Raw genomic sequence first — 24,554 nt, forward strand, 5'->3', positions numbered from 1 at the left:
TCAGTGGAACACAGGCCCTCGTCTTCTTTGGTAAACCAGTTTAACTCTGAGCTACAGCAGCATAGTAGTAACATGAGGGAACATACCTGACTTCAGCCCACACTGCAACAAAAGAAGAAGGAAAAGATGCACAAAAAAGAGCGATCAAGACTAAATATTACAAAGTTTATGCACAGGAATATAATTCTGCATGAAATACAACTATAAAAGCACACAAAGAGGACAAAACTGAAATGAGATGTTTCATCATCATGGAGCACTTACAACAAATTTAGTGCACTACTCTATGAGGGAATATACTGGGAATATTCAGTGAGGCAAGCCAAACAGAGGCCTAGACTAGAGACCTGTTTACTCAGGGCTAGTAACAAACTGGGGACCTCTGTGTATTTTAGTAATCTACCCATGGGTCTGTGTTTTGTTTACAGGATAACTTTTTTTGCTCAAATTAACTGACATCTATGGTTGGAAGCCAAAAGTTCAAACATACTCGTCGTTCTTCCAGATCTCTCTCTCCTTCAGGTTGTGTCCTTGCTCATGAGTCTCCACGAGCAACCTCAGAGGGGAATCCTTGGGTGTGAAAATATTTTGATCTCTATCGATAATCACTCCATCCTCCTGTCAAAATGTGGTCACTTCTGATTTGCTGCCATGTAAGCAGTTAAGTAGCAGCCAAAATGTGACCTTGATAGCTTTGAAGGCAGAGCTGAGATGCAATGGATGAGACCACGGTGGGCGGTCTGGTATTTACAATCAAAAGAAGCCTTTAATTTGGATCGGAGATTTGGGATTGATGTCTGTGATCTGGACAAACTATGTTAAGTGGTGGAAGATTTGCTTTTACAAATTATGGGCATGACAGATTCGCACAAGATTCTGATCAGTGATGACCACAGCATGTTTTACTAATAGCGAGAGGTCCCAAATGCTAGTCCTGTTCAAATAGCACTTAAGCTGAAGTGTCTCATCCTGGAGTGACGCTGTTAGGCAGTCCGCTCAAATGACCTCTTTTTGTTTGTCTGAAAATAAAATTGACAAAAATTTGCTTTGATTGTGAATTTTAAGAAAACTAAGAAGATTTAAGAAGCAGTGCAGCCAAAGTGGGAGAGTGAAGGATGTAAGGGAAGAGGAAAGCTGGATTACAGATGGACAGAGCTGAAAGCTGGTTTCAGGATACGATCAAATCAGTGTGTTAACTATGCTGGCTTCCTGCTCTGTGTCTCCTCCTATTCTGACCTGTTTTGTCTCACTTATTTTTCACCTCCACATAGTTTTTCAGTACGTCCCACAGATCTACATTTAACAGTGGGAAAGGCAATGCAGAAGGGAGGAGGAGGAGGGGAGAAGAAGTTGTATTTTGACAATGCTCCCCCCTCCTTTTCAGCTCTGCCCCGGGGCAGGAATAACCTGACCAGCTTTCTCCTTCACCTCGTTCACTTACTGTCCCTCTCTCTTTCTCACACGTGCACACACAAACTCAAACACTCGTGCACTTGAAGGATTATGGGTCCATGGAGAGATCAACCTCAGTCAGCACCAGGAAATGAATCTATTGATTCTTCCTCCTTTAATATTCTCTTCTGCTCCTTTTTTTTGCTTTCTGGGCTATTCCACCAGTGTGTGTTTGTGTGTCTGCATGAAAAGCTTTATGTGGGTGCAGGAATTTGAATTTGTGTGTGTGTGCTAGCTTTCTAATTACCATCCTGCCTGGCTCTCAAAGGAGAGATTAAAGAAGAGAGGGAGAGGTAGAATAGAAAATTAGAAAGCTGGATGGAGGTGGCGATAGGAGAGGCACAGATTGCTGCAGTGCCGTGAATGAGGAGATGTTTCTTTGACTCAGCTGATACAGAGATATGTAGATAGAAGTGAGGAAGGAAGGGAGCAAGGTTTGAGGAAATGACAGCTGATCATATTCTGCTGAGATGACGAGGCATCAGCTTTCCTCTCTTACAACTCACTCACTCCCTTTTCTCGTTCTTCTGCCTTCTACTCCCATTTTCAGTGCACAGACCTTTACAAAGTCACTGTAATGTCATCCCGCCTCTCTCTCTCCTCCCTCGTTCCGTCATATCACCTCTGCATACTTCCCTCCTGCCCTTCCACATCTATTCTTTTTCCTCCCTCTGTCCTCCCTCCATCAGCCAAATGTCACTTTGTCCCACCGGGTCTCCAGTTAGAAATCATCTGGTATAGAAGATGACAGCGGGGGCTTTTAGGCTGAGATCACATCAGAAAGGTTTTCTCTCATGCTCACACTCAGAGCTGAGCTTGCAGTGTCACTGCCACAGACAGCAGAGCGACAAATGTATCATCCTCAGCGCTAGAAATTTAGAAAGCATAATTTCAGTCATTTGTGTATCTGAGAAAGGCTGGAAGGAGTTCAGACTGAAATATTTTATGACAGAGTTTGAATAGAAAGTAATAATCTTTGAGAAAGATATTTGTATTAAACAGATTTTTAGTGCAGTTTACTTTTCATCTATCCTCGCCAACATGCCAGAGCTTGTTTCGAACTAAGAGCTAACTATGAAATGAACACTGACTACCTGTCAGCCTGATCTGCACTTCAAAATGAACTTCAAATTTTACAGTTTTTGTTTAATACACTCTAAAACATCTAAAACATCTAAAACATCTAGCTCCTGTGATACTAATCAACATTTTCCAGTTCGGTAATCCCTTGAAGCACATAGAGAAAACATATGTTATGTATATAACTGGTACACATGTAACCATAGAAAACAACTGATTCAACTTCGTATGAAATTATATATCTGGTTTATTGATGACACATGGCTCTGTGGCTCAATGGATAGTGTTTTGGACTTCAGAGGAAGTCGTGCAAAGTTCCCACATTATTAGCAAGCGCTAAAAACAAATAACAAAACAGGGTCTTTATCAGGTTGTATCAAGTATGGTGTCTGCAGCAAGAAGGTCCTGGTCCAGTCCACCATCTGGCCACTTCCTTTCTGTGTGGAGTTTTCATGTTCTTCCCATGTGTGCGTGGGAACTCTGGCTTCCTCCCACAATCCAAAGACATGCAGTTAGTGTGCTGGCTTAACTGGTCATTCTAAAATGCCCACAGGTGTGAATGGTTGTCTGCTCCGCCCCCCGTGACCCTGAATTGGAAAAGTGTCTGGCAGTTAATCATTGCACAATGTCTGATAAAATGAAGCTGTTGGCTTGCATGAATCTGGGGCTAAAAAGCTGTTTCCATACCTCGAGCACTACCGCTGACAAAGACCTGCTGCTGCATACAGTTCTGCATCCCCATCTCTTTTAGCCTGCTGACCAATGACCAGCTTGGACTGTAAATAGTGACCTCCATTTATATGTCATATCTTCAGCTTGTCTTGCATCCACATCAGTTTTCCCACATGCTTTTTGTGACACTTGTTTTCAACCAGTTACAGTTATACAAATAATGCTGTGAAGCCATGACCATGTTCCACACACTTTCTGCTTCCCAGACAAAAATTTCATTATTTTAAGTATTTTTCATGTTTTCTGACCACTGCTTTTGCCTGCTGCTTGTAAGGCTCATAAATTACATGGGTTTTGTATTCTGGACTGTTTCTTGGCCTTTGCCTGCTCCTCTGTTGCCTTGTTTGTTTTGTGGACATTTATTTTGCGGTCTGTCAGATCTTCAACTTATGAGTCTGCTTCTTGTTCGAGTCAGTTATACTTTTCTTCTGTACTTTCATCTGTCGTCCCCTACACACATTTAACGCACATCCTGTATCTTTACCCATTATCTCCTGACCTCGTTCACCTGCCTCCACCAAACGCAGCAGTCCCTCCTGCACACGTCTCCATGACAAGTTCTTGCACAAACCCACCCTGAGCCCACTTTGACCTTTTTCCACTAATGATGCCCACTGCCTTTCCTGCCACTCGTCTCTGTGGTTCTCCGTCATTCTCTTGACTCGTTTTGCATCCATCCAGATCAAGCAACTTGTATTCAGCCTTTTTTTTTAACTAGCATGAACATTTTTCAAGATCAGGTCATAAACATTTTTGTGTACCGGTCAGTTTTTTTGCACTTAGCTTGTTAGGTTTGATCATCATCCATCCATCTGTGTGATGTCAAACACACATTTTTGTGTATAAGTCATGGTCTAAAAGGTGTGTGTGCAGACACGTTTCCTTCCCTTCTCGTGCTCATTCTTGTCTCCCTCATTTCTTCTCCTACACTCCGTTTGGCTCTCATCAGTTTTTTTGTGCTCGTTTTTGTCCCTTATTGATATTCAGAGAATGAAAGGAAATGAAAGTGAGGACATACAGCGAGATCTTGACCTTGTTTGAGCTTTGAAGGGAATTAGCTGTATGTATTTTATAGCTATAGTGGAATCAAGTTTTCAGAAACTGAAATCATTTGAAAATAGAGATTTAATTTATGTCAGGTGTAAACTTTGATTTTGGGACTCGTATAACAGACACATGAAAGTGTACAGTATTTGTTCATCGATTGATTCCCATTTTCCCGGTGTTAGTGGATTATGGGATCATTGCAGAGCCCTTGTCTTCTTCCATCGGCTCAGATCGCTGACAGCCTGCCAGGTGGTTCCCTCAGGTGCAGTGCTAATTGTGTAGCTCTGACTCACTGCTATCAATTACACACTTGGCTTGTTGGCCAGCTCGCACACCCTGTAGGCTTTTGTATTTTTACACCTGTGCCCAGGAAGCCTTTTTTGGCATGTTCCCCTCATGCTTCTGCGGTTTATGTGGCGATAAAGTGCCGGACATTTCACGAGATGTTGTCTGGATTCCAGACTCTGAGGAATTTCAACAAAACAGAGTCATATTATTTTGCGCAGCCTCTGCTTTTAGGCCACCGCACATTTATCTTCAGATGCCCGCCTGTTTCGGTGCATCGTATCTATGAACCCAGGCCTACTTGGTAAATTAGATTTTCAGTGTATTGATTAAAGGACCTTACAAAGCATTTATACTTTCATCCTTTTGCAAGGACATGCTCATTATACATCACTTTCTTCCAAAAGAACACATACAGTATGAACCTTGTCTAATCTACCAGTCTTTAGTTAAAGCCAGTTTATCTGTGGTTATACTGCATGACTTATATTTTAAAGTAAGATATTAAATCTGCAACATAATCACTTATCCTTTTTTCTGGGATAATATTGTTATGTTGTTCTTCTACAGATGTAAATTAAATTAAGGATACTGCATAAATATGTAGAACAACAAAAGAAATTGTTTCCAAATGTTTCCAAACTAACTTTGGGCATGTTTGCCAAAATTGTTTGAATATGGTATATTTTTAGATTACTTTTTCCAATATTATGTATATGAGTGTATATTGTTAAACATCTTAGGAAATAGATCATTCATCATGCCTATTGTTGTGCACAGATAGATAGATAGATAGATAGATAGATAGATAGATAGATAGATAGATGCAAAGTCTTGACCTCGATTCAGGAAACAAACCTGCAGCCTTTCTGCAAAAGTAAAAAAAAAGGTTCAGATTCTTGCCATTTAATGTTGGAGCATAAAGTGAGCAGAGGCTTTTAGCTATTTCATACATATAGAAAGTGAACACAGAGTGGTTGATATGAAATGTAACCCTCGAGATGGGCCGGATTTAGTGTCACATCTCATAAAAAATCCAGAGGAGCTCCATTTCATTTGGTTTGCGGCCACTGCATTATTCACAAAGCTACCACGAACAGAAACAGAGGCAGCACTTCTGGTGCGCTTCTCTAAATCGTGTATTCAACATTATTCATATCATTATTACCATTACATTATTCAAAACCCTAAATGATACATGTATCCACAAGAACATATTTAATCTGCTATTATCTGGGATCTTTTCTCGGTTTCATTTTGTGGGATCCTAACTTGTTCTCTGCCTGAGGGAAGGGTAAAATAAAATGTAAAGCTCGAGTATAAAGAATAACCTTGAGTGGCTGTAAGCTCCAAATGCAGCAATTCATTTTATTTGAGTTCTTAATACCTCAGCAGACATCTAAATGCAGTGGGAAGTTTTATTTATACAAGGACACAAAGTTCTTGTGTGTATCCTTATTGTTTGTTTTCATTGTTTAAAAAAAGAAACCACTATAAACTGAATTTATATTTCTTAAAATTAAGCCTTTCTTGCAGCTTTATGTCTGAATGATCAAGTCACAATGGCATGCTGTGTGCATGTTGTCACAGGACTGGAGCTGTGGGCTTTCAAAATATGGTGTTGTTCACTCGAACTCATGATTGTTTCCGAGAATCACCAGAACAGCATTTAAATGAGAAAACAAGCTCATGATGTCCACACTAATAACACAGAAGTAAACACAAACTATTACAAAAGCATCAACGATGCTGCTTCATTAAAGGAAAGGGGTTGTTGTGAAAAGCTGCAGTTCCTTTTGTGTCCACTTGAGGGTGTCTCAGAAAGTGAGTCAATTGAAACCCTCAACACTCATTTATAGTTCAGTACAAAGTACAACTTCATCCTCTTTGGAGACTTTCCCTCTTTATAACAACTTTAGACACAGTGATTTTATTATGCTCCCAGCTGAGTACTGTTCAGTCTTAAAATTACAGCTGTGGTGAGCATTTAAATGAAATAATCTGACAAATAATATGACCTGCTGTGAGTCACAGCACATATTTATCTTTAAATATCCACAAACAGCCCAGAGAGCACAAACGATGCCGTTTATGTGCCATTAATTTACAGCGGTGCACACCTCTCCGCACACTAAATCAGTATTTTACTCATAACACCAGAGGATGTTTAAGAGTCTTATAAAAGGAGATTAAAAAATAATGAGAGCTTTAGAAGCAAGTAGAAATATTTCAGATTTACTGTGTATGAGTCAGACTCCAAAAACTCTGGCTCCATTTCCTGTAATGCAACTTGATTACATCAATCTCTGAGCCTGATGAAGATCATGTTCTCATCTTTCAAATGTCCTCACCTACTTTAATACATTTATATTTGGTCATTAAACCCCGACATGACATCACCATGACATCATCATGGATATTTTGTCAAGCTATACGAAGCTCCTCGAGAACCAGAGAAATTATACAGAATCTGAGTAACCTTGATGACTCATAAAATCAGTGCAGGGAGCGTTTCAAAGATGAATAGCACAGAGAAGGTAAAGAAATGTAAAACCGGCTGTTTTATTGGCTGTAGTGAGGCTGAAACTCAAAGAGAGAAAAATTCTATGTATATGACAAAAGGAAAGTTAATATGGTCTTTTAAATTAAAGCTTTTTATTCATACCGAGCCAGTTCACATCAACAGTTAACGACAGTCAAGGTGCTTCGTGTTGTAAGGAGTTGAGTGGGAAAACTACAACCATCACACAGTCTCCTGTGAGGGAAGGAAGACACCTTTTAAGCAGAACCAGTCTCCATGATGGGCTGACAGTTTCCTCCACATGTTGGGTGGAAAAAGAATACAAACAAGGGACAGAACAAAACCAGAAATACAGGAAAGATGAGGAAAAAGTTAAAGGCATGCAGATTAAAATGATAGTTTCAGAGTACGTATTTTTTATTGTGTAGACTCAGTATAATTGACGGTACTCCATTAATAATTTAACATCCATTGTTGGTGTGCTTATGGGAGCAAACCATGGACATCAGCCTCACTGAATTGGTCTTTGGGTTGTGTTTTCTTTTATCTTCTTGCTCACAAACAGTGATACTATGAATGCTGTCAGTACCTGGTTATTGAACATCGCTGTAGTAGCACAGGTCAGAGTGTCCGGAGAGATGCTCTGCTCACTGTCTATAAGGAAGTTCTTGAGTTGCAAAATGTTCGATAATGTTCATCAAGAGAAGGTTTCCAGTTCTGCAAAGAGTCTGCTGGTCATTGGTCATATCTGTCCTGTGGGAATTCATGAAATATTGCTTTACAAATTCTACCAAACAGAAAGTTGTTTGTTTGGTAGGTTTTTTTTTAAATTAGCTGACGTGTTGAGACTGAAGAGTTATTGGCACCTGCTTATAGTAGAGAAGTTCAGATAAATAAACTATGCATTATTCATTCATTAACATGAAATACAAGTTATGAAAATGAAAGTTTTCCCAAAATGACATGTGCATTATCTCATGGATGGAGGTTATTAAGACAGCCTTATTTCTTTCTCATTTATTCAATGTTTTTCAGCTGCAGACGTGGCCTCCTCAATCCTCTGAGCCACACTGGGAATGGAACTGCCAACCTTGACACCATTGCTGTCTAAATTTCATTTCTGGCTCTATTGAAGCTCCGGGTCAAACCTTGACTTCACCTCACAATAACCCGGCCACAGGCGCTAATAGTAGCTGTACATTTATTCTTTCTGAGAGAGCGCCTCAGGCGCTCATTTAACCATGAGTCTGACCCCGAACGCCGCAGCACTTATAGACCAGACCTCTATAATAGACCAGCTGCCTCTGTTGAACACACACACAAATGGCCACATAGTGTATCATTTCCTTTGTATCTTCTCTCTGAAACACACACGCAGGCACACTCGGACACAAAAGTACACTCACAATGCCCACAGGGTCGGGACAGGCTTTATAATTCCACTCCTTGTCTCGTCACCTCTGCTCCAGTGTTGATAAATAGGAACTGCCCAGCGCCACCTGACACCTGAATAATATATACGCCACACAGGCAGACCCGCAGGAACACACAGGCAAAGGCATCTACAGGAGAGCACACACACTTGCGGGGGCGACAGAGGACTGAGCACAGCTACTGGCACAAATGAAAACACAAGCTTTGGCTCTTTCATTCTGTTGGCGTGGCCATAATCATAATTATTACTGCTACAGCTGGCTGTGCAAGTCCAAAACTTCAAAGCTGCATGAACCTTTCAAAGTTTTACTTTCACTTTAGCTCTGCTCTCTAAAACGATAAAGCTGGATATTGTTTTCATAGTGAGGAATTCTACAGCTCATGATTCCTATAGAGGACAGGAAGCTGGTTTATTTTGGACAAAATGGTAGAATTTTATAACATTTGTTGTTTTTGTACAGTTGGTTAATACATATAATCATCATTATGTGTAGTCATAGACATCCAGTTCATATTAATCCCTGTAAAATACTAATCTTACAGGGATTAATCAGCTGTAGTTGATAGCAGTGAGTCAGGGATTAATCATTTATCTTATTTCTAATCACACATAAGAATAATGTCTAAATAAACAGATTAGATAAATGTATCCTTTAGGTAACACAATATTCCAGTGATTACCTCAGACCATAGTGGATGAGCCAAAGCACCAATGATGACGTCCCCTCTGCGGTAAATAGGGCCTCAAACCTGTCCCTAGTTGATGAGGTGATGCAAAGAATGTGACAGCAGCCACAGTGTTGTCTGCAACTGAGAATTGTCACCATTAATTCTACAAAGTGGCCTTATCTGAGGTTGTTTGATGAAAATTGGTGAATATTGCTGGATTATTTGCTGATGCTTATCAAGAGAGGGTCAGGTTTTATGGAACAAAGAATATTGAAAATCTTAAAAGCTGTAACACTGCACCGAGTGTTTTTGGTTCATTTCACCGTCTATAATTATAACACACCTCTTTCTGTATTCTTCCATCCTTGTCCGTAAGTCTGTCTGCATTCTTACGTGTGTGTGTGTGTGTGTGTGTGTGTGTGTGTGTGTGTGTGTGTGTGTGTGTGTGTGTGTGTGTGTGTGTGTGTGTGTGTGTGTGTGTGTGTGCAAATCTTTTTGTCTAGTGTTTGCAGTAATCTGAGTGCTTCAGAAGGTGGCCCATTTACAGCTCTTATGTTTCTCTCAGTCACCATTCCACCAATAGCATCTCACAGTCTCTCTGCAGCAGGAATACTTTATTTTTTTTCCTTCATCACTAAATGTACTCAAATGTACTCACATTGATACCAGAACAGGCCATCGCCTTAGGGTGGCAAACATTTGAAATTCTTTACTGCTTTTTCTTTACAGACTTTTGTATCACCATGTTTCCCAGCTCTATGGAAACACTGCTGCAATTTCTTGTCTGTAGCTGGTTTTTGGAAAGCATTTTTTGTCTTCATGTTACGCTGTGGACATCGAAGCTGCAGCTGTCACTGCTGTTAAAAGTGTTTTTAAAAGTTGTTCTCATCCCAGCGCGTCTCATTCTGCAATTCTGACAGATGCTGCTGGTGTTGCAGAGATACTCACAAGGTCTCCCACGGATGCAGTGTGCGCTGAAAGATAATGGTTCTCCTGTGACGAGCAAATAAATTCATAATTCAAAAAAGGGAAATGCTTTGTTTCACTTTTTTGTTTCCTTTTAACTTGTTGTTTGGTTAGATTTAGAAGCCCAAACTATTTGGTTACATTCAGGAACTGACTGTGATTTGTCTTAAAGTATTCACAAAACAGCTTACCCTGTGCATCCAAAGTGTTGCCAAGAGGTCCTAAGTCTTCATACGTGACAAGATGGGAATGACAGACCTCTGTCAAAGTAGCCATAGCCTCTGGTGTGTCACAGCGCTAATGCCAAAGGACACACTGAGCGTGTCGGTGAGAGGTGTAGCATTTTTGACCCTGGGAATCACAACAGACTGGTTTTTCTCACTGGTTTGGATGCTATGGAAAAAACTGTCAAGTAACACAACAGACTAGTGTGTGAGCACAATCTCCAAATAGCACAGATAGGTGTGTTTAGATTTGTATGTGATTTACAAAAGTTGTGCTGTTTTCTAAACACAGGTGCAAACAGTTCATTTTAATATAACATGTCCAATTTGCCAAAAGCCCCACATTTATAGCAGGGTCATAGACTAAAAGATGATATTCATCTTTTAGTTTTCTCTAAGTCACAGTCATATGCGTGTACGTTAAATGTAGGTCCAAGGTGGTAGTCTGGCAGACAGAGTTATTATAATAGAAACAGGCTTCAGTAATTGACAGGCTCCAATGCAGGACTCTAAACCGTGCAACAGTATTTTAAGATTGTATTCTTTAGCATTCCTGTATTAAGAGAAGTTGCATTCCTTCGAGGGATAAAACACAGCGGAAATTATTGATTGACAAAGGTTTATTTTCTATACTCTGCGGCTAGTGGTGATAACAGTACCACCACAACTTTTCTATGCTGGAGTCACAGATTTCATGGAGGAGTCGCGCGCGCGCGCGCATGTGTGTGTGTGTGTGTGTGTGTGTGTGTGTGTGTGTGTGTGTGTGTGTGTGTGTGTGTGTGTGTGTGCATGTTTAGACATCTTTGTGAGGACAGAAAATCGGCTACTATACTTGTGGGGACAAACAGTCACTTATGGGGACAAAATGCCCGTTCCCACGAGTTTGTAAGGCTCAAAATGTGGTTTTAGTGTCTGGGTTACAATTATGTTATGGTTAGGATTAGGCATTCGTTTTTGATGGTTAGTGTTAAGGTAAGCGGCTAGAGAAAGCCAGTGTTGGGTAAGTTACTTTAAATTAGTAACTTAGTTACATTACTAGTTACTTCTATCAAAAGTAACTCGGTTACTTCAAGTTACTCGTTACTTTCAAAGTAACTAGTTACTAGGGAAAGTAACTTTGGTTTTACTCAGAATTCTCTTGTTAATGTGTTGCTTCTGTAACTGGATACCCAGCCAGACTGCCAGTCTTCTAGCTTGCTTATTTGCCACAAGTGCACTGTGCCACCTACCAATAGAAAGGAAAAAATAATGTGCACATTTCCACGAGAGAAATCCCACGCCTGGACCGTCGTTGACCACCGCCATGATTCTAGCGTACGTCACAGCGTCATGTGCGCTTTTTACATCCAACACAAAAACTGCAGTCGTGGTGCTTTTGATTGTACTCAGAACTTGAAAATTCTGCCTTCTGAATAGGAAGATGTAGGTAACACCAGACTGCAGATGAGCTGCATCCAGAGCTGGACTGGGACAAAAAAAAAAAATCCGGGAATTTGACTAGAGACCGCCTCACCATTATAGGAAAAATCATAAAGCCTTTGAATGAAAACAAACACTGTTGTGACAGTGATGTACACTGTTCTGATGGTATATATGTATCAATCTATCAATTGTTTGTTGTAAGACTCAGATAATTATTTTTTAAAAGCTAAATATTTTATATGAGAGTAAGAAAGAAAAGTCTATCTTTGTGCCCCCCTTTCCCTGTTAATGCCCTACCTGGCCCACCTGGCAAAACTTTGCTAGATCCGCCCCTGCACAGTTACCAGCTGTCAGCTACATAAAAAAGGATCTTGGTGTTATTTGTCTCTCAGAAACAGTTCATAACTTCCCTTCAAGTCATTCATGTCACCTAAAAGGTAAACCTGTTTCTACATCACCTGTTCAGCTCTGATGATTCAGTAAGGACATCTCCTGGTTTCATCTGCATGTTTCCCTCTCACCACATATCCAAACCATCATGACCAGCAGCTTTACAGCTGTGGCTCCAGCAAACATCAGCTGATACTAGAAATTAATATTAAATAAATTCTAACAACAGCTGATCAAGCTTAAACGTGCTGCTGTTGTTTAACGCGACATCCGCTGGTTTCTTCTTTCTGGCGCAAAGTGGGCGATAAATAAACAAGAGAGAAAAGCCGATCAGCTGATCATTGATCAGTTTCGTGATTGAAGTAGAAACAGGAGAGGGAGGGGGAGAGAATGAGAGAAGAAGAGGCAGGTGAGCAGTGTAACGACAGAAAAACTCCAGCTTTGTGTCTTTTCCATTGTAGCTGAAGTCCGGGACAAATTGTATTCCTTTTCACCTCAATACGAAACGCGTAATATTTTCTCTGAATACGAGACGATTCTGTTTTTTAGGGGACAGTTGGCAACTCTACTAACTAACCTCATGAACAAAATAAAGTTGAACATCAGTAACATCATAGCACCCACCCAGCTGTATAGAAACTCCATCATGCTAGCTAGCACGCAGTACGAAAAAGTCAGCACAACGAAAATAAACTACACCTAAACTTGGTTTATATCTGACCCAGATAGACTGCAGGTCATAACTTCTTACCTGAAGTTCAGTTCACCTGACACCGGCGGCCGCCTCGGGTCTCTGCTCCTCCTGCCTCCCCTTCCCTCATCCACCTGCTGGCCTCCACCACTTGTTAATGTTACTGAATCTGTGGAAGCTCCGCGATATCCACCACACGCAGTAACGAGTAACGAGCTTATCTAAATCCCAGTAACGAGTAACGCTGTTCCTGGTTTTGGCATAATAACTAGTTGCCGTGCTCGTTACCACAATAATAACGTAGTTACTGTAACGCGTTACTTAATAACGTGTTAGTCCCTACACTGGGGAAAGCGTTATGTCAATTGGATGTTCTCACTAAGATATGAAAACGAGTGTGTGTGTGTGTGTGTGTGTGTGTGTGTGTGTGTGTGTGTGTGTGTGTGTGTTGTGAAAGTGCATGCAGTTGAATCTGTGTAAGTTCACCACTAAAAACATTCGTGTTAGCTGAGGTCACTGTGAAAACTGTGCACTGTCCATGGTGCTGAAATTAAAGGTTGAGTGACTGTTAAAAAAGAAAGAAAAAAAACTTTAACAAGAAAAAAAGCAGGTTTGTTAACAATAAAGCACTGATTGGAATAGAACCTGATGTCTATCCAGGATCTGATCGTTTTCAGGACAGGATCCAAAGTCAGTGTCAGAAGTTGCCACCAAATCAATGCACTGCTTTTTTTGTGTTAAATTTAAACTCAGTTAGCAGTAAACTGTGTGTTGCAAACATTAGTACAATTAGACCAGTAAAACAAGTTTGCACACTTGATTTAAATAGTCTCCTCCCTATTTTTTGTACCTTGAGTACAAAGCCTATGATTTATGGTCCACAATCATAGGCTAGTAATGGTAAGATATAAAACATACACTGCTGCATTTCCTTATTTGACTGCAATGACACCATCATTTTCCTACAGTTTCACTTTCACTTTTTTAACCACTGCTATCGCCCCCTGCTGGTCATTAAAATGAATGTTGTTTTAGGCAGTTCTGTATTGGCTGCCATTTTCAGGAGTTACCTCCTTATAAAAGTCCAATCTCTGAATATTTGAACAGAACCTGTCTCCAAAAAACTTTAGTGTTCAAGTCATTTCAGCTGACATTAGTATTTCCACAACTAGCTCTGCTATTTGTAGTTCAGCAGCTGCTTCACTCACAAAACAGTCGTCCAGTATTGGTAAAAAAGTCTTTTCTTTAGAAGAGATTTTGTTGGAAAGACATCACTAATCCAGGAAATTACTGATCCTCTTTTGATAGCAACACCAAGTATATCCCTCTGAATGTAATGTAAACTTTTCAATTAACCTTCAAAATGGAGTACCTTTGAATAAATGTCACTATGCTCCTGTGTGCTTTTCAGCTGTTTCTTGTCTAATTCTAAGTAAGTTGTAAATGAACTTAACCCTTAAATTTGACTGAAGAATGTAAAGTTGTTTATCATTTCTAGACCTTCTTCTGTTCATATTTCTACATGAAAGTATCTTTTTTCTACATTTTTTTCTTTGTGTTGGGTCTCTGCGTCCTCCATTGTGACATTTCTTTAATTTCACCCCCTCAGCCCCTTCTCCTTCTCTCGTCTCCTCTCTCATGACTTCTGTTCAGTGTCTTCCTCTCTGTTTGTTTCCTATTGTCTTCTTTCCTCTCTTCCCCACCGTCTTCCTCACCTCTCCTATGTCTTTAATCTCGTTCTCCTTTGTACCCTTTGATTTTCAAGTTGACAATTGAAAAAGCAACATCCCTCTCCTCTTGTGCACTGTCTGTCTTTCCTCTGTGTGTATATTCACTCTACTTCAATTTTCAGTTTTAGGTTTTTGTATTATTGGAAAACATGAACATTGTGTTAGACTTCTACTTCTCATTCTCTTCAACAAATCAGGAACAGAAATCATTACACCCAGAAATGCTGCGATCCGTATCAATGACGTGTTTATGAGAACCAGCAAGTGTTGATTAGACAGCAAAGAACTGCGATGTCATCACTGTGCTTATTTCAGTGTTGAGCTTTCCAACCAGAAGCTGTAAGAAGCTGTAAGGACACCCGCATGACAGAATATGTTACAGGAAACATATAGAGCTGACGCACCTCAGCAGGGGGTATTGTCAAGAGTATATGGAACAACCAGTGTGTTCGTGAGGGACAAAGCAAAGGAGAGCATGGGGAGGAAGGAAAAAGCACAGACTATGGAAGAGAGAAGAGTGAAAAGAGGTGAGAGGAGTCGAAATGCTCAGTGCATCAGAGGATCCTCCAGCAGCCTGAGCCTACAGCAGCATTGCTGACCTACATTAGGATCACCTGATCCAGTGCTAACTATAAGCTTTATCAGGAAATGGTAATTTCAAATCTCATTTGAAAACTAAAGAGGTGTGTGTGTCCTGAATCCAAACTCAGAGCTGGAGAGGGAGGGGGCTCAGATAGCTGAAATCTCTGCCTCATAACCTACTTTTAGAAACTCCAGAAACACAAGTAAGCCAGCAATCTCAGAGTGAAGTGCTCGATTGGGATAATATGGTACTATGAGGTCTTTACGATATGATGGGGCCTTATTATTCAAGACTTCGTGTGCAAGGAGAAGGATTTTAAATTAAATTCTGGATTTAACAAAGAGCCACCGAAGAGAAGCTAATATAGGGGGAATGTGATCTCTTTCTTTTTTTTTTCAGGAAACTTTTGGAACAATAAGATAATAATAAATTACAACAGTCCACCAAATATAGCAGAGTAGCATCAGCACTTAAAATGTCTCAAAATTAATAAATAGTGTGCTCATATATTTTTAGTTCACGGTGGTGTTGTACTAAGAATGGACTGCCACTGCCTGACGGCCTTCAGTAATGGCAATCCACAGTAGCAGTATAATGCTTAATTTATATGTTTGTGTCTACAGATGAGATGGTTTTTTTTATCATAGATAAATGATTATCTGTGATCTAGCTCTTACCTTTGAAACATCAATCTGTCCATCTATTTTCTGACTCTGGGTCTGAGTCACAAGGACCTCAGTCTAAGCAGAGATGCCCAGACTTCCAACTCTCGAGCCAGCTCATCACACTCAGATACTGAGGTACGTCTAAGCCAGCCAAAAGACATTATCCAGTCTGTCCCGAGTCTGCCCCAGAATTTCTTCCAAGTTTGACATGCCTGAAACAACTCACCAATAAAGTATCCAGAAGGCAAACTGTTCAGATATCTGAACCACCTCAGCTGTAGTTTTTGATGTGAAAGACTCACAGCTCTACTCTGAGCTCGAATGATCTCTACTCACTGATGCCGAGTGTAGACGCCTTTCTGAGGAAGCAAAAGTTTCTTGTGTCCGGGATCATTCTGGATTTCTGAATTCTTCCGAGTCGAACTGCAATAAAGAACCAGCTCGACCTTAACTCTCAGCTTTCTCCACCATTACAGCCTAATACAGCATTCATTGGAAATGCTGAACCAATCGCCTGCTTTAAAATACATTTCAAAAAGGTTATCCAGCTTTGTATCTTCTAAATAAGATTCGTCTCTAGAATTAAACTCATAGAATCAGACCTGGAAAAGGTCATTCATGCATTCATTTTCTCAAGGCATGACTACTGAGGTTACAGGATAATTCATTTTTACCTCAAAATAGTTCATAAAGCAGCAGCTCAGCTCCTTATTTGATTTAGCGTCACATCAACTCAGTCCCGGCCTCTGATCATTGGCTCTGTGGATGTTTTTAGAATTCATTTTAAAGTTCTGCTTCTCACCTCTCGTGGCTTTGTGGCTGTTATTTTACTTTGTGTGCATTCTGCTCTTTGCTTTTCTGTTAAACTACTTTGTACACTCTGTTTTATTTAAGTTTATTATAATAAATAATAAATTTGGCACAGATTACATAGGAAAAAAGATATTAACTAAGCTTTGACAGGAAAATGTTCCAATTTCATTTCTTTTTGTTTTTTACCCTGAAGGTTTTTAAAAAGCTCTGGACTGTGCAGGCTTTTCTTTCAGGAGAGCTGCACTAAAGATAATAAAGGTTCATGACTTTATGCTTACCAAAGTTTAGGCTCAACTTCCACTGGAGCGCAAATGTAGCATGAGGGTAGTGAGGCTGCCCGTGTGAGGAAGGTTGCGTCGTTTTCCACTCGTTTACAGTGAACATATTTTTGTAATATACAATAAGTTCTGCCAAGGTTTATTGGGAAACTTGTGCATGTGGACCTTGAATATTTTGTGGTAATGAAAGGATTTGTATCAGAACTCAGTTCATAGTTTCAGGATGGTTGTTTGGATATCAGTCATAATGAAAAGTGAAAGAAATATTTTGATGCCTTTGGTGTTTAAACTGACCTCAGCGGTGTTTACTGTGGTGTCTTTTCTGTGAATATTCAAATTAGCGTGATAATCCTGAGTTTCTTGCTTCATCTTTCGAGCTATTAACTGACACCAGGCCCTTGACTTTTGAAGCTAACTCTGGGTAAACATTTCAAAGGAAAAGTCTAAAAATGCTACAAGAAATATTGTGATCTTTTCTCTCTTTACACCAAAGGCAGGGCAAAACCAATTAAAATGTCTTTCTGTCTTTCAGGATGATCCCAGCTAACCACAAATACTTCCAGCTGAGTGATCTGGCATCATCGCGGGATTACGAGCTGTGTGTTTTGGCCGTGTACGATGATGGCATCACTGCCCTGACAGGCACTAAGCTGGTGGGCTGTGTGTCCTTCACAACGGAGTCAGAATACGGACGCTGCCACTCTATACGAGACCAGGTTAGTGTGCAGGTGTCTGATCAGCTGTTACTGCGGTTGATAACTGATCAGACTTCTGCTGAATCGTATATGTAGTTGATGAGTTGTCTGCTTCAGAGCACTGTCTCACTGATCAGTGATAAATGATGAACATGCATGTTGTAAATTATTGAGAAATTCAGTGAGGACCACTGTAGTTGTTGTTTTTATGTGGAGCTCATTTCAAGTTTGTCTGCAACATGTCAAGGAATTCTGTATTGGAGTACATTATTATTTGTTTTATGGATCTGTTTCTGGAAAGCAGCAGCAGCAAGATCCCCAATACAGAGAAATGAAGACACCAATAACAACAGAACATGGAACTGGATACGTCAGACAATGTGAAAGGAGCAACAGGGGTCAGGATGGGTTGCAGTGTAGCTTGCAGATGTGTCACAATCATTGGCAAGCTAAAGGAACTTCAGTAACGTACCGTCATGTTGTAGATGATATCAGATCTTTTTCTTCATAAAGGATCGTTTTTTCCAGCTGATAAATTATGAATTTGATGATGTAAAATGACACCAAAAGACCTGTGACATGGTTCAAAATCAGCAGTAAGCTTACTTTTAATTTAAAAAATAAAATAAAATCGGCCACCGATGTTTTTGAGGAAGAGGTCTGCCGTTTCTCAATATGCGTGACATGGTTACTCGTGATACGTCATCAGTCGGAGACCAAGTACTGTTCCAATTTGAAGTACGCATCAAACCGAGAACGCCGAAAAAGTCCCGGATGTGTTCTCGCTCCGCCCGCTTTATCGAGCATGCATCGGTGGTGACTTGTGTGGACTTGGTACAGCTAAATATCCCAGAATGCATTTCGTCCGAAACTCAGATGTTTTTCAATTCTCAAACGAGATGCGCACTCGCGTTCTCGGTCCGTATACTCTGTCGTTTCGGCCAGTGCATACTCACGAGAGAGTACCATCACTCATTTTAGTCATCTTTTCGTCACCCTCTAGAATTAGTGAAAATAAGAGTCGAGGATTTTTCCTTCTATTAGTCCTATATGTGATCGTTGTAAACTTGGAGAAGGCTCTTTTACTCATTTTTTTTGGACGTGTCCCAAATTGTACAATTACTGGCTGGATATCTTTAAATGTTTCTCTGATATGTACAATTGCACATTAGAGTCGGACCCAATAACTGCATTGTTTGGATCTTCCTCTTCCCTCCTACGCCTCAGCCCTGCTGCACAAACTACCGTTTTGTTCAGAATGGTAGTTGCTAAGAAAATTATTTTGACCCTCTGGTCTGTCTGACACTGCCTCAATTCAAAATGTGGTTAGCAGAACTGACTGCTTTATTGCACACGGAGAGGATTAGGTATACATTAGGACAAACTTCGTGAGTTCTTTGATGTGTGGCAACCTGTTTTAGATCAAAGCATAAAGTTCTCTCTGATCGGTAGTCTGCCACCCAAGCGTTCGACTTGTTTTATTGTCAGCGTTGAAGTAATATTTTTGTTGTTGCAGTGTAATCTTTTGCCTCGTTTGTGTGTTCTTGCCCTTGTTGTTGCTTTGTCTGTTTGTGTTCTTTTTTTTTTCGTTATATATCAGAAAATCTTAATAAACATATTTTTTTTAAAAAGAAAGAAAGAGTAATCGGTTCAGTTTCCTCCTGTTCTGTCCTTTTTAAATTGGCTATCAGAGGACGGGGAATATTGATAGCTTCTTTTAACTATTAGTTCTGAGTTCTCAGAAAAATCCAACATACGCCTTTGAAAAATGTTTTTGTTATGTCCTTGGTTTGGTTTGAATGTTAGGTAATAAATCTTAATACCGTATAAATGAATAAATGATGAGATCATTATTGCAGAGGGCAAAAAAAAATACAATAAAAGACATACAGATCTCTTTAATTACTGAACTGTATTTGATTTTTGTTTAATTTATTACATTTAATTGAGTTATTTTTTTATTTTGCTGTTTTCTTTTTCTAATTACATTTTTTGTTTTGTTTTTTTCATATCGTCCTTCACCTTATTTTTCTGCATCCAGTGTAAGTGTTAACAGAGTTTTGCTTTGATTGCAGTACATTAGAAAAGTACCGATAAATATGTAATTTTAGCTGGAGGAAGTTGCTTAGCTTGTTGCTTTTCCTGCTTTTTGACACCTCAGCTTTTCGTTCTTTATTTCTTTTTTGCTTCTTTTGTGATTCCACCTTTAATGTAGTTCATCTCTTTAATGTGTGATCATGGATCACCCTCTTGCTCTTAGATATTTTAAGAGTGCTCATGATTTTTGCTCTCTTCCTCTAGTTCCTGGGTGGTACCATGATCATCATCATTGGGGGGATCATCGTGGCCTCTGTCCTCGTCTTCATCTTCATTCTCCTGATGAAGTACAAGCTGCACAGTAACCACTACAAGCAGAAAGCTGCCGCACGCCACGCCAACGTCTGTTCCCAGACCAATGGAGGAGGAGGAGGTGGAGCCAACATCCTTGCTCTGCCTCCATCGTCCTCCTCTGCAGGGCAAGGTAAGATGCTGAGAAAAGCGAGGTGACGCCACATTTAGTCATTCAGGAATCTGACTCCATCTTTTTTCCAGGTGGAGGCATTAATAGAAACTCCCAACCGTCATCGTCGACAGATGGGATGGGAGGAGCTTCTCTTCGAGGGACGACTGTAGTGGACTTAAATCCCGCCCATGACGATGACATTTCCCAATAACACACAAGAAACAGTCCAACCCACAACCCACCAATCTCTAAGCCCAAACCAATACTCCACCTCCCTCCCCCTCTTTTTTAATTTGTTGCTGGTGCCTGGAGCCAAGCTCCACTTTAAGCCGAGGAGCAGCTCCTGTCATTGGTGAGTATTTGAATTAGTCACATACAAAAGAGCATTAGACAAATCAACCTGTGAAAGTTTCTGCTCATTTAACATCTGACATTCAGTCTAAACATACATTTGATTTCTTACACACTGCACATATTCAGATAATGAGTTAACATGACTTGGTTCTATTTAACTGAATCAGGCAAACAGAACCAAATAGCTTGTTGTTACTCCAGCCAATAATAACTCCCATTTAGGCAGTTTCTGTACTTTGTGTATTGTGTATTTGTGTTTGTGAGTTTAATAAGCAGTCTTACATCGCACTTACCTCAGATTGTGTTTTTTTTTCTTTTAACTGTAATTAAATTGTAACTTATTAGGCTGCTGTCTGCTCTGTTCTTCCTCTGTCCTCTGTCAGAGACTCAGCTCTGAAGGTTTTACAAATCCTTAATCATGCTAGTGTTATCTGAGGATCCTGAGAATCATCAGTGCTAACATTAACTTCACTGGCACTCGGCCTTTCAGCATCTATTTCAGCATGTTTTTTTCCTTCCAGCTCTTATCCTTCTTGATTAGCCAATTTAAGGTCATAGGCGGAGTGGAGCCAATCATAGCTTCCATAGGGTAAGAGGTGAGGTGATCCCAGACAGGTCAGAGAGCAGACAACCATTCACAGTCACACCTGACAGCCAGTCTAGACTAACCAATCACCCAATAACCCAACACTGAACAAACAGGAACCCCAGCAGGAACACATAGACTGCACATAGAGAAGCTTCCGCTGTGCTAACCACTGTACCTTTTTACATCTTTGGCTGTGTGGTCACCATGTCTTAACCAAAGAAAATATATCTCGGTCCAGTTCACCTGCCTTTGTTAGCCGCTCTGTTGCAAAGCATTTCTCTGGTGCAAACTCTATATCTTTGACATCAGGACAGCTGGTGGGACAGGTGCATGCACGCTTATAGCAAGGAGCTCAACGCATGGTTTTTGCTGCCCCGGTATGAAAAGAATTCAGTTAAATATGGTGCTGCCAGGGAGATGAGGGAAGAGAGAGTTTCATTTGAAGTTTGTTTGAAATTGAAATGTAAGGCAGGCGGGCGCTGAGAGAGAAAGTGATGGAGAGGACAGGCTGTAAGTTGCTTTAATAAACCTTGCGAACAAAGTTCATTTAGCTTGCATGACTGAACACCGAGCTCTTCCAATAAAAAATGCACTTTAATGAGCAGTCACTCATATGGATGAAATACGCACAAGAGCGCCGGCGCAGTGGGGTGTTGCAGTTGGACGATGGTGCTGCAGACCTGCACAAAGTTTTAGCACTTCAACTAACTTCATATGATATCGGTGTTGTGACTTTTTTTTTATATTTTCTTGAGTGTTATAACAATTACACTGTGTGACTGCTATCAGCCTGCTTATTAGAGCGTGAGCATCTCACTGATGCATTGGCTACACTGGCTCATTCATAAGGCTTAACAAAGTAAAAAGACGTGACCAGGTGATGCACACCACTAGATTAGTCCATTTAAAAGGTCTTTTTTTTCTTTTTCAATCCTTTTTTGTCATTCTTTTCTATGTTTGGGAGAAACATTAGCAAAATCATGTCAGAGCCATAGCTGAACTGCTTTTAGTTTTGAATGTGCAAAAAACTGAAGATGAGCAGAAATTTTGCTCAGACGCATACAAGCTAAAGTCCAGGGTTGATGAATTCATCAAAATGACATTAAATAATTTGAATTTTTAATACTCAGAAATGTTGCATGCTTTAAGCCCCGAGTAAATAATTGGGGATTATTTTTCTCCAGAATGAGCTAATCTCTTCAATTCAGAGTTAATTAGTAATGACTCCTTAGGAAGGAGAATGTGATCTAATACTACAGGAGAGGAGGTAGCTGAGGTAGTGGAGGAGAGCGCAGCTGCTGGTGCCTGAAGTATTTTAACGTTTTTATGTTATTATTTTTAATGACCTCCTGCGTGTTCTTAGACGAGCAACAGGTTATCCTCACAGCTGACTGACATGGCTCATGCAATCACTTCAGCTTCACTTCTCAGAACATGTTGCTCTAAATAAACATTCAGAAACTGTTGCGACCTTTACAATCACAGTGCACCTTATTTTACCTGTACAGGTACAACCACTTGTAACGAAGTCAATAATTTCTAAGGCTGACTGTCGACAGTGGGCGGGTATTTGCACCCTTTATTCTGAAACTCATAGAGGCCAGCTGTGTACCTCTGGTGGCAATTATGTACATTAATGCAACAGTAACCTTTAGCGCTTCTGATCTGACCACCTAGAGCTTCACCTACAGCCGGCTCAGCAAACAGTTCACTAAACATTCATGCCTCTGGACTGTGGGAGGGAACTGAAGCAGTCAGGGGGAAAAGCCACCAAGCACAGGGACAACAAATCCTCCACAAAGGCTTCTTTGTGTGAGGCAGCAGTGCTAAACTCTGCACCATCATGCTGCCTACGTATTCAGCAAACATAGAGTGTTCAAATGTTTATTAAGCTAACACAGAAAAATGTGTGTATTTTTTTAACATAAGTTCTTAGCAGTTATTTCTTTTATTAGTTAATTTAGGAAGACTTTAAACAAAAGTTACCTTTAAATACATTCTCACTCACTACTACCATCCTTCATTATTGCGCAGAGGTGATCCTGTAACCTCAGCTGATGTTGATTTCTTCTTTTTGAGAAGCATTCTGACTGAAGCTCTTTTTGCCTTTTATTTGACTGTGAAAAGAAACTGTTTGAAGCTTTATTACTCGCTGTCTCTGCACCTCGGACTAACACATTGTGTCTTTCAGTTCCTGTTGCCTCTCCCTCCCAATGCAAACAGTTTTGTCTCCTCCTCCGTGTCCCTCCTCTCTCTGCTCTATCGTTATTTGTCTGATTTTAATGAGTTGTTTTGTTTTGATGCTTCCTATCTCTTTTCTGCTCCTTTCATTTCTGAGATCAAGGTCGTTCTGTTTGCGCGCTATCCTTCACTATAGCTTTTCTCTTTATCTTGTGATATTTCTGCTACCAATTTCACTCCCAAATTGAGATGTATGCCCTATCTCGACGTATCCTTCAAAGCTCTCAGGGATTCTCTCCTCTTCACACAATTTATTAGCTATTTCTTTTCTTTTCATCTCTGTATGAATTGAAAGATTGGTCGTGTGTAGTTCAAGGGATGGAGCATGACACTAACACTCAGGGGTGGGCATCTTCATTCGCTGTTAGACCAAAAAGGCAGAAGAAGTCGGTGCCTGTGGTTCACGTGCCCACTGTGGTCTGAGACCCTTATATTTCTGTCTCTCTCTGATAATATTTCATAAAGAAAATTACTGGAACAAACCGGAGATTACCTCTTCTGTCTGTTTAACGTGTTGTCTCGTTTCCATTCTTGAGGTCTTTGCCCCCATTCCCTTTAATATTAAATGTAGCATGCATGCAGCGGTTTCATGTTGGTTGGTTTTACTTACTGCAGACCATTAAATAAAACCACCGGCATCGCAGAAGTTCATAATGATTTCCTTTGGTGTTGGTTGTGATGATCTACTTGTTAAGTCCTTTCTTGGAGACCGAGGTTCGTCGTGATCCTTGTTTTTTGTTTTTGTTCTAAAAACCAGTAACGTTCGCTCTGAGGCTCACAGTGTCCTTGACTCCAGTATGTTAATGCTTCAGACATGGGTCACCGTCTTGCCAAGTGGAGGCTTCCTTGTGATTTCCTGAGTGAGTGTGGGAAAGTAGAACGGGAGACAGAGCCTTCAGCCGTCATGTCCCTCTCCCTATTGGTGCTCAGGAGACAGACACTTCTGCTTTCAAGATTTGGCTTCAAACTTTCTCTTTTTTTCCCGGCTTATTAGAAGTCTTCTTGTTCAGTAGAAAGAGCAGCAGTTCTGTCGTAACTGTGGAACTCGTGCAGTGTTTCAAATGTCAGGTAGTCTCTGTTTCAGGTCATTGATACTAGTTTCCTCATCAGTAGTTCTCTTTCCTTTATGCTGCTTACATGGCTACACTTCAGTGGTGGTTAAATTTAGCAGATTCAGTGTGATTACATCA

At 40.4% G+C, this 24,554-nt stretch overlaps 1 protein-coding gene across 1 annotated transcript in view; it reads left to right on the forward strand.

Moving 5' to 3' along the window:
• The window catches only part of si:cabz01090165.1 (uncharacterized protein LOC100333421 homolog), a 380,989-nt gene that overhangs the window by 343,080 nt on the left and 13,355 nt on the right, over nucleotides 1-24,554 (forward strand). Inside the window, exons 14-16 of the mRNA XM_031741783.2 lie at nucleotides 17,515-17,698; nucleotides 19,979-20,198; nucleotides 20,270-20,532. Of these exons, the coding sequence (XP_031597643.1) occupies nucleotides 17,515-17,698; nucleotides 19,979-20,198; nucleotides 20,270-20,391 (526 nt within the window). The 3' untranslated portion in view covers nucleotides 20,392-20,532. The remainder of the gene's footprint in view (nucleotides 1-17,514; nucleotides 17,699-19,978; nucleotides 20,199-20,269; nucleotides 20,533-24,554) is intronic.

Source organism: Oreochromis aureus, linkage group 14, assembly GCF_013358895.1.
Source record: "Oreochromis aureus strain Israel breed Guangdong linkage group 14, ZZ_aureus, whole genome shotgun sequence".
Taxonomy (NCBI): Eukaryota; Metazoa; Chordata; class Actinopteri; order Cichliformes; family Cichlidae; genus Oreochromis; species Oreochromis aureus.